Source organism: Oncorhynchus nerka, linkage group LG4, assembly GCF_034236695.1.
Source record: "Oncorhynchus nerka isolate Pitt River linkage group LG4, Oner_Uvic_2.0, whole genome shotgun sequence".
In the NCBI taxonomy this organism is placed as follows: domain Eukaryota; kingdom Metazoa; phylum Chordata; class Actinopteri; order Salmoniformes; family Salmonidae; genus Oncorhynchus; species Oncorhynchus nerka.
In genome coordinates, this window is record NC_088399.1 from 62,213,104 (window position 1) to 62,224,107 (window position 11,004).

The window sequence follows — 11,004 nt, forward strand, 5'->3', positions numbered from 1 at the left end:
TCAGGTCTACATGCCAGGTCAGGAGGGTGGAGAATGGGGGTTGAGGTTAACACAGCATAGACCCCACCACTAATCGTCTGGACCCCGTCCCACAGGAGCAGCCACTAGAGGCAGGGTGAGACATGAGTAACAGTGTGTGTGGCATTTATAGAGACACATGATAGGCCTACACGAGGACCAGCCCGGAATTACTTTAAAAAAAAAAACTTGTGGGAAGGGCGGGCTGAGTTGGTGGTGGGGAGATTTGGGGGGTTTTGTGTTTCTTATCCACTTCAGCAGTAGTCGTCAAGCTCTACATTTTGTGGCAGAAGGTGATAACATGTGGCAGACAGTGGAGACAGAGCTGGAAAGAGGTCAAGATGGTGACTGAGATGTGTGTTTAAGATGACGGAGAGCTGAACGATGGGGACAGAAAAAAGGCACAAGAGAGGGATATGTCTCATCTTCACATTTAATAGTTACATCCAGTCTTACATGCGCAATTGTTTCTCATTAAAAACCCCAGAAACAATTCACCTTCCAATACCCGTTGATCTCTCACTACAAAAAGATCAAATAGATAAAACGTCTTACGGTATTTATGAACGCATGAAATGTCCTTGGGTTAATGATTTACAACACTGAAGGCTCGTATGATTCTGAATAGTTATTTATTTCTCACAATGCAACCTTACACATGTTGACCTCAGAACGTTTTCATATCTCTTGACATAATCCACATCTAGTTGTGTTACAGCCTGAACTCAAAATGGATTAAATAGATTTTATTCTCTCTCACCCATCGACACATAATAATCCCCTAAATGACAAAGTGAAAACATGTCTTTAGAAACGTTTTTTCAAATGTATTGAAAATGAAAAACAGAAATATCTCATTTACATAAGTATTCACACCCCAGAGTCAGTACTTTGAAAGGTGTATTCATATCCCAGTGTCTGGTGGAAAGCAGACTGAACCAGGCTTTCCTCTTGGATTTTGCCTGTGCTTAGCTCCATTCAGGTTTGCTTTATCCTGAAAAACGACTCAGCCCTTAACGATGACAAGCATACCCATAAGATGTTGCAGCCACCACTAGGCTTGAAAACATGGAGAGTGGTACTCAATAACAGGTTGTATTTGATTTGCCCCAAACATGATAGTTTGTATTCAGGACAAAAAAAAAAAAAAATATGTTGCCACATTTCTTGAAGTTTTACTTTAGTGCCTTGTTGCAAACAGGATGCATGTTTCGGAATGTTTTTTTCTTCTGTATAGGCTTCCTTCTTTTCACTCCGATAATTCGGTTCGTATTGTGGATTAACTGCAATGTTGTTGATCCATCCTCAGTTTTCTTCTATCACAGACATTAAACTCCGTAACTGTTTTTAAGTCACCATTGGCCTCATGGTGAAATCCCTCAATGGTTTCCTTTCTCTCCGGCAACTGAGTAGGGAAGGACGCCTGTGTCTTTATGGTGCCTGGGTGTATTGATACGCCATCCAAAGTGTAATTAATAACGTCACGATGCTCAAAGGGATATTCAATGTCTGCTTTTTTATAACATTTTTTATCCATCTACCAATAGGCCTACTTTGCGAGACATCGCTGGTCTTAGTGATTGAATCTGTGTTTGATATTCACTGCTTAACTGAGGGACCATACATATAACTGTATGTGTGGGGTGCAGAGATGAGGCAGTCATTCCAAAATCATGTTCAACACTATTACTGCAAACAGAGTGAATCCATGCAACTTATTATGTGACTTGTTAAGGCCATTTTTACTCCTGAACTCATTTAGGCCATAACAAAGAGTTCATTGACTGAAGACATTTCAGCTTTTCGTTTTTTAAATTCATCTGTAAACATTTTGAAAAACACAATTCCACTTTGACATTATGGGGTGTTCTGCTTAGGCCAGTGACAAAAAAAAATTGCAATCTAATTCATTGTAAACTCAGACTGTAACACAACAAGATCTGGAAAAGTAAAGGGGTGTGAATACTTTCAGAAGGCACTGCACCTGGTTCGTAGCCTAAATGCTGCAGTAAATTGTGCCACTTTACCTCTTCAATATGGTTGACGATGAAATTGCCTGTTCTTTCAGCCAGAGATGTTTTAAGACAGTGCTGCTTTAGTAATTTATGGCCATTTCTATAATATGGTCACCCACGTACCTGGAGCAGATGGCGCGTCTAACATTTAAAGGGACATTGGACTCCAAAATCAACATTTGTCAGATGTTTTTAAGACCTCAAAAGTAGTCTAATGTCAGTATGAGTCGACACATCCCACGCCATTGGTTATGTAGATCGAGCTACACAAATGAATGAAAAAGATAAGCACCGCAGCTCTGGAATTTACAATGGTATTTTACATTACTTTTAAATTGCGGAATATAACTGAATCTACAAGACATGATGGCCTGGGACGTAGACTAATCGTGACATTACCTTTGAGGTCTGAAAATGTTTCGATTTTAGAGGGTAATGTCTCTTTGATATATTTATATATACGGTGCATTCAGAAAGTATTCAGACCCCTTGTCTTTTTCCACATTTTGTTACGTTACATCCTTATTCTAAAATGTATTAAATAAAAAAATGTACTCATCAATCTACACACAATACCTCATAACGACAAGGCGGAAACAAGGTTTTTATACATTTTAGGAAATGTATTAAAATAAAAAATATCTTATTTACATAAGTATTCAGACCCTTTACTATGATACACGAAATTGAACTAAGGAGCATCTTGTTTCCATTGATCATCCTTGAGATGTCTCTACAACTTGATTGGAGTACACCTGTCTTAAATTAATTTGATTAGACATGATTTGGAAAGGCAGAGACCTGTCTATATAAGGTCCCAGAGTTGACAGTGCATGTCAGAGCAAAAAACCAAGCCATGAGGTCAAAGGAATTGTCCGTAGAGCTCCGAGACAGCATTGTGTTGAGGCACAGATCTGGGGAAGGGTACCAAAAAATGTCTGCAGCATTGAAGGTCTCCAAAAACACAGTGGCCTCCATCATTCTTAAATGGAAGAAGTTTGGAACCACGAAGACTCGTCCTAGAGCACACCGCCCGGGCCAAAATGAGCAATCGGAGGAGAAGGGCCTTGGTCAGGGAGGTGACCAAGAACCCAATGGTCACTCTGACAGAGCTCCAGAGTTCATCTGTGGAGATGAGAGAACCTTCCAGAAGGACAACCATCTCTGCAGCACTCCACCAATCAGGCCATTATGGTAGAGTGGCCAGACGGAAGCCACTCCTCAATAAAAGGCACATGACAGCCTGCTTGGAGTTTGCCAAAAGGTACCTAAAGGACTCTCACACCATGAGCAACAAGATTCTCTGGTATGATGAAACCAGGTTTGAACTCTTTGGCTTCAATGCCAAGCTTCACGTCTGGAGGAAACCTGGCACCATCCCTACGGTGAAGCATGGTGGTGGCAGCATCATGCTGTGGGAATGTTTTTCAGTTGCAGGGACTGGGAGACTAGTCAGGATCAAGGGAAAGACGAACGGAGCAAAGTACAGATAGATCTTTGATGAAAACCTGCTCCAGTGCGCTCCGAATCTCTGACTGGGGCGAAGGTTCACCTTCCAACAGGACAATGACCCCAAGCACACAGGCAAGACAACGCAGGAGTGGCTTCGGGAAAAGTCTCTGAATGTCCTTGAGTGGCCCAGCCAGAGCCCAGACTTGAACCTGATCGAACATCTCTTGAGAAAATAGCTGTGCAGTGACGCTCCCCATCCTACCTGACAGAGCTTGAGAGGATCTGCAGAGAAGAATGCCAAGCTTGTAGCGTCTTACCCAAAAAGACTCAAGGCTGTAATCGCTGCAAAGGTGCTTCAACAAAATACTGAATAAAGAGTCTGAATACTTAGTAAATGTGATATTTCAGGTTTTTTTGTTTTAATAAATGTAGAAAAAAATCTAAAAAACTGTTGTTGCTTTGTCATTATGGGGTATTGTTTATAGATTGATGAGGGGGGAAAAAACAATGTGATACATTTTAGAATAAGGCTTTAACGTAACAAAATGTGTAAAAGGTAATGGGGTCTGAATACTTCCCGAATGCACTGTATCTGTATATTAAAGGCAGTTGTAAGACCGTTACAATATCATGGGATTGTGTATGTATTTACTTAATAGAAACTCTAGAATTTTTGTACTGTACTTTCTGTGTATACATCTGAATTCCAATTACTATCTTTAAAAGTATACTCTCTGATAAGACTGTCGATCACAATATCATCAAAGTTTTGTCAAAAATACTTAAGAAGTCATGTTTACACATTTTTTTAAAACAACTGTAAACAGTTGTTCTTGTTACATTAATTTAATATTATTTTGAATAACTTGAATTTCACACTTGGGGAGATGTTTGAACATACCAGCACATTACATTTTTACACACGCAATGTGATATTTTTGCTGTCAACTAACACCTTCGATTCTCCCAAGATATGTGTCAGTAGCTAGGCTTCCTTCCAATTGGTGACAGATGTTCAGGTGAATATTCTAAAATGTTCATAAAAACAAATATGTGCATTTTCCCACCAGACATGTTTCCATCAAATGTACTTATTGAAGATAAAAGGCTGTGCGTGATAAAGTAGTGCACATAAAATACATTTTGCTGTTACATTCCCTTGTACCGAATAAAAAATACAAATTAAATGGGTTTCCATCGCATTTTAGACTCTACTGATGGTTTTCTCACAACAACAACAAAAAGGTTGCGTATATAGCGTGTTCGCCTACACTGGTATTGTCACTTGAGCTTAAAGCCACGCACGCGCATTTCGCTGTTGGCTAGAGCGCACCTATAGCCTACCATTATTATGGACAAAAGAGCAACATTATTTTTTATTTGTCAAACGGCAGCCAAGCATCGATTATCAGTTCACCAGAATAAGACCCTCAATATTTATTGGAAAGGAGCATGAAGCTCATCACCTTGCACTTTCACCAGCCTGTGAAGTTCGTCATAAATGATTTCATCTGTAGCCTAATAGACTGCATGTTTTCCGACGAGTCGTAGTGGAAGGACCACACTACATGTTATTGCGCGTTTACTCGATATGATTGTTAAAATCGTTTCCACCGACATTTCTCGCATAATTAATTTAACCGACAAAAGAAAGATCCCACCATATTTTGTTTTGTTGACATTTGGAAAGTTTACCCCCCAAAAATATGTTTCCAAAAAACATGTTTCACGCCTGTCATGACATTGTGTTATTCAACATGCATTTTACTCACATAAACATGTTGAATGGAAACCTGGTTATCGTAAGTGTTAATTATTCAGCTTTCATAGGTCAAGAGCAGTATAATGTCCCGTTAATGAGCTCTACTGATTTATGCAAAATAAGGAGAGAAAAAAACATTTATGACGAGGAACATCTTCGTAAAATGTAAAACTGCAAGAGACACCATTTCTCAACAACAGTTATAAGACATACAGATAAAGTGCAAGACTTCCTTCTCTTCATTAGCTGTCACTTTCATTTTTGGGGGGAAAACACCTTCGCCAGGGGCTGAATGGCAGTGCAAGCAAGAGAAAGAGGATTCCGCCCAAAATAAGCATGACCCCTGCACACCCAATACAGGACACTGACCAAGACAGCTCGTGATGCAAAGGCACCGAGTGGTCACTGGCTAGGAAGGAGAGGACCGATTGGTTGAAAACAGTAAGAGATAGGAGCATCAGGAGGCCTAAGAGAGAGAAAGAGAGGGATGAAGAACAAAAGAGAGAGAGAGATATTAGGGGCTTGGTGGGATGGTGGATGGGATGGTGGAGGTGGTATACAGTAGATGACCTTTTCATCATCCACTTCTCAGAGCCTCAGAGTATATCAGGACTATACAGGTGCCATGACTATTGCTCTTTGTATCTAATTAGTTAGCTCCCTTGATACTCTTGAACAATGGCTCTATGTTTTCCGTTTAAAAAATAATAGTAGTGTTGAGTACCAGTAGCTTTGTTTAGTTTCTGCTGCCTGCACAGGTTAAGTCCTAACTCTCTGCAACATGGGTAAGGTCTGAATGGTGTTCTCCTCGCATCCTATCTCCTATCTCCTTCTCAAAACCCATTGGATGACAAAGCCAGAGGTCCTTCCCCTCTGACCTTCTCCTCCGATGGATTTTGAGAAGGAGACGAGGAGAGAGGACACGAGGAGTATGCAATTGAGCATGAGATCTTCCCATGGTCTCATTAGATATGTGACATTTAACCATTGTAGTTATACACTGAGTGTACAAAACATGTTTAACAGTTGAACCCCCACCCTCCCACCCCTTTTGCCCTCAGCACTCGTCGGGATGCTTGCCCATGTTGACTCTAATGCTTCCCACAAGGGATCAATAAGGGATCATCGCTTTTCACCTGGATTCGCCTGGTCAGTCTATGACATGGAAAGAGCAGGTATTCTTAATGTTATGTCAACACAGTGTATAATACCTTGGCTGTCACATGTCTACTCGCTCACCTGACAGAACGAAGCAAACCGAAGCAGGCTTGAGGAAGAACGATTCTCCTTTGCTGAGGGCTGTGGTGATGCATATGGCCCCCATGACCATCAGGAAGAGACCGAAGAGGGCCATCATGGCTGCCGCCACATTCAGACCTGGGAAGAGAGAAACGGTTATTGTCTTGATACAGGTACATTCCATTATTCATAGTACATTGGCACCAGGTACAATGACATTTGAGTCATTTAGCAGACTCTTATCCAGAGCGCCTTGCAATGAGGGCATTCAACTAAGGTAAGTAAAACAACCACATGCGTGAAACAGTGTTCAAAAATGGCAATCGACAAAAAGGTCAAGGTCATGGCATCCACTTATAATTCTAACAGATATTGGTACATCACCTCTGACTAGGCTAGAGGATAATGGGAAGCGTAAAATGTCACATTCCTGACATATGGGGGCGGCAGGGTAGCCTAGTGGTTAGAGCGTTGGACTAGTAACCGGAAGGTTGCAAGCTCAAACCCCTGAGCTGACAAGGTACAACTCTGTCGTTCTACCCCTGAACAGGCAGCTAACCCACTGTTCCTTGGCAGTCATTGAAAATAAGAATTTGTTCTTAACTGACTTGCCTAGTTAAATCAAAATAAATATAGGGCATCATTCCCATTGAAACGAATACAAAACACAGAAGATATTGTTCTTTTGCGCATAATAAATCCAAAGATATTGAATTTGGCCATCAGTGGCCCTCTTAAAACAATATGGTGCACGACACTTCAGGTTTAGAGCTCGAGAAAAAAAAAGAAAAAGGATTTCACAATTGGTCCCCATAGACTCACGAAGAAACGCTGTCTTGCTGGCTTCAGTGCTGTAGCGGAAGAGGAGTGGGTGGAATGCATTATAGACACTCACTGCAGTCAATGGCTGACCCAGTGGAACATAGACGACAGACTCGAGGAAGAAAGAAAGAGAGTGGGCGGGCAAAGGGGGGTCATAGGTTGAAAGAGAGGGCAGGGGACAAGCTGACTCACTCTTTTCTGTTGTCTTCTGGAAGATGACCGCATTCTCTCCAGTGGTGTAGAACTTGAAGTAGTTGCAGTGAGATTCTGAAGGAGATGAGGAGAGACGAGGAACTTATTTGAAACGGATGGAGACCTTATCCACTTGCCCGTCACCATAATCTTATTGCGATTCGTACGGCTTGCCGCACACTAGTTGTCGTACATTCGCGCACATTGATGACAATACCAAGGCTGTTATCTCTTCTATACAATTAGTGTCATGACATCTCGTAATCCAATACATGCAGTTGATCCTACATATAGACTACCATACAAATATACTACAGCTCTGCCTTCACTATTATTCTATTTTAGTACAGTATTTGAGAGTAATATGTGTGTTTGTTCAAGAAAGCTATCCCTACAGAATGTAAATGTATATTGCAGTCCATCTGTGACCCTGTCTACACCTGCATCCAGTGATTGGATTGTGGACACAATGCTAATACCTGATATCTAGCCGTATCTAACGGTGGGGGCTATAGCTATGTAATGAAATCATAATTGTCACTTCTGGCCTTGAAATCGTGAGATTTGGCTGAACTTCCCCTTTCAAATCTGTCATAGAAGGGTCCATAGGATTTCTCAAGAGAGCGTTTTGTATAGTTTTGAATGTACGAGTTTGAGTGAACTCTGTCTGGTTTACACAATTTGCCGGTATTCAAAATTTGCCGGTCTGAGATTTCTGATAGTTGGGTTTGTATAGTTTGGAATGAATGAGTTTTGAGTTAATGCTGTTTGGTTTACACAAAATCATGTAGGCCTATTCATGCAGCCCCAGAGCAGTCACCTCCTGGCAGTTCAGCCGGCCCACAGCTCTCTCGCTCAGGGTCTATGTCCGCCACCCACAGAGTCCGGGAGCATCCTTTCCACAGCCCGTAGTGAGCCGACAGACACGTCTGGTTGTTGTAGAAGTTCTTGGGCGGGGACAGCTCCACCCAATACTCTGTGCCCAAGCCCAAGACTGTCAATACCACGCCCACGATGGCCACGAAGAACGCCAGCTTGATCTTGCCCTTCTGGACCTCGCTCATGTCCCCTGGGTGTCTCGATGTCAACGCGTTTGCCCGGCGCTTAACTCCCATAGCACCAGCCCCAGCCCCTCTGCCACCCATGACACCGGTCAGTCCCAGTAGACCTGCTCCTGGTCCTACGCCCACCCCCGGTGGAACCGGCCTGCCATCCTCTTCGTGCAGAAAGAAGGTGGACCACATAACAGCTTTGCAGATGTTCACGATTGGAGAGAAAAAAATGAATATGAATAATGGCTAAAGACAGGTAGAGAGTGCGGGAGACAGGAAATGGGTTTCTATGGTGAAGTGGCAGTGGAGCAATAGAAATGATGATAGACAGGGGTTGTTTTGGCAAGCGGGATGGAGGGAGGGAAACAGGAAGATGTGAGAGGACAGGAGGGAAACAGGAAGATGTGGGAGTATAGGAGGGAAACAGGACAGGAAAAGAAGGCAAATGGGAATTAGCAGCACTGCTGACTCAGTTTATGAAGCAAACATGCTAAAACCCATGATAAAAAAGGATAAATCATGTTTAGGATTATCAGTGCAGAAAATATATTTTGTTTCGTTTTTTTGGGGTGTCGGCACAAATCATTAATTGTAAGTTAGTAACACCAGACATCGAAAGCTTGATGTAAAAGGTGGTTTGGAAGAAGGATGCAATGATGAGCGGGTCATAATGAAAAAAATGGGTCATAAATTAGAAAAGATTTGAAAAAAAGATCAAAAAGAGAGGTAGCTTCTGGGTAGAAGTTGGGAAACAGAGTTATGGAGGAGAAGGCGAAAGCAGAGAGTTTTAACATCAGTAGAAGACAATCTACTGCCTTTTTAAACAATCACAATGTTAATATAAACTAAATGTTAAAACTGCCGTATCCCCCTTATAGTGGCTGATAAAATCCAACATGGCAAATATCATTTTCATCTTGACGGCTACATGATGGACAATTTAATGCTGCACATACTATTTTCCAACTGCATGGTTGCTACATTGACCCTTTCTCACCTTTCGAAGCAAATATTGTGTGCACATATTACATCAGTTACTATCATCAAGTCAAGTTTTTACATGTTTTTATAAATCTTAAATTACTATATCTATATTTAGATGTCGACTGAAAGATGGACAACACATTGCTACTGTATCTTACAAAGAAGTCTAAGCAACTAGTACGCTAACTCAAAATAAGGCAATGTTTGCACCTCATTACCGTTACCCTCACAGGATATAAAAATTGATTTGAAGAGGAAGTTCTGAACAATAAAGATTAAAATTACAGATGCAAAACAGTCCTGTATGATTCAGTCTTGAATACCTCTTTTTGATTGGCCACTTGTTTTACAATTTTCGCCTAAAATGACATACCCAAATCAAACTGCCTGTAGCTCAGGCCTTGAAGCCAGGATATGCATATTCCTGATACCATTTGAAAGGAAACACTTTGAAGTTTGTGAATGGAATGTAGGAGAATAAAACACATTAGATCTGGTAAAAGATAATACAAGAAAAAAACAAGAAAAAGTTGTACCATCATCTTTGAAAAGCAAGAGAGAGGCCATAATGTATTATTCCAGCCAAGGTGCAATTTAGATATTGGCCACTAGATGGCAGCAGTGTACATGAAAAGTTTCAGACGGATCCAAATGCATATCTGTTATAACTTTTGTATCAAGACTGCCCAAATGTGCCTAATTTGTTTATTAATAACTTTTCATGTTCAGAACTGTGTACTCTTCTCAAACAATAGCATGGTATTCTCTCACTGTAATAGCTACTGTAAATTAGACAGTGGAGTTAGATTAGCAATAATTTAAGCTTTCTGCCAATATCAGATATGTCTATGTCCTGGGAAATGTTCTCGTTACTTACAATCTCATGCTAATTTCATTAGCCTACGTTAGCTCAACCGGGACCCACCAATCTTGAAGTGGTTTTAAAGTGCCTCGCAATATTCCATTCAAATCAACTTATTCCATTTCAATACCTATTGAAATATACAACATTGTGATCAATAACTCCATTAAATACGCAAAAAAAACGCAAACTCGACCAGCAACAAATGCCGACACCCCAGAGCAACTTTAAAGGCCATCATAAGCATAAGCATAAGCAATTCCATTTATTTTTCAATTATGTAATTCAATATCTCTCTACGACGGACCCAAATTAATTTATTTCTACTAATTTTGCTTTACTATACACTCAGTCATGGCCACATTACGAATCATAACAATGATATGAAGAAATTGCTGACCTGTTCGGTGTGCGTGTGGTTCAGTTCGGGAATGAAACAGGGCGAGGCGAAGAGAGGGAGTGCGCGAGAGAGGGGTCGCCGAGGAAGAGAGGAAAGGAGGTATGGGGAGTGGAAAGAGGGTGGAGGCCAAAGTAGTCTTGTGTGAGTGGGTGTGTTTAGTAGCTATGTGGCCACACGCCTATGCCTGTGTATATGTTTGTTTAGAC

General features: G+C 41.2%; 1 protein-coding gene across 1 annotated transcript; it reads right to left on the minus strand.

The window, feature by feature from the left end:
- Positions 1 to 3,786: 3,786 nt before the first annotated feature.
- Positions 3,787 to 11,004, minus strand: LOC115128998 (voltage-dependent calcium channel gamma-6 subunit-like). Its single transcript, XM_029659138.2, has 5 exons — positions 10,799 to 11,004; positions 8,321 to 8,749; positions 7,501 to 7,575; positions 6,487 to 6,624; positions 3,787 to 5,713 (listed from the first exon to the last, which is right to left on the minus strand). The coding sequence occupies exons 2-5, from the start codon at positions 8,742 to 8,744 to the stop codon at positions 5,490 to 5,492; spliced, it is 861 nt and encodes a 286-aa protein (XP_029514998.1). The 5' UTR covers positions 8,745 to 8,749; positions 10,799 to 11,004; the 3' UTR covers positions 3,787 to 5,489.

Excerpts from the sequence above, each read along its gene's own strand:
- LOC115128998 (XM_029659138.2), bottom strand. The coding sequence starts at position 8,744 with ATGTGGTCCACCTTCTTTCTGCACGAAGAGGATGGCAGGCCGGTTCCA. Across the intron at positions 7,576-8,320 it reads GCCGGCTGAACTGCCAGGAG|AATCTCACTGCAACTACTTC; the intron begins GTGACTGCTCTG and ends CATCTCCTTCAG. Across the intron at positions 6,625-7,500 it reads CCAGAAGACAACAGAAAAGA|GTCTGAATGTGGCGGCAGCC; the intron begins GTGAGTCAGCTT and ends CTCTCTTCCCAG.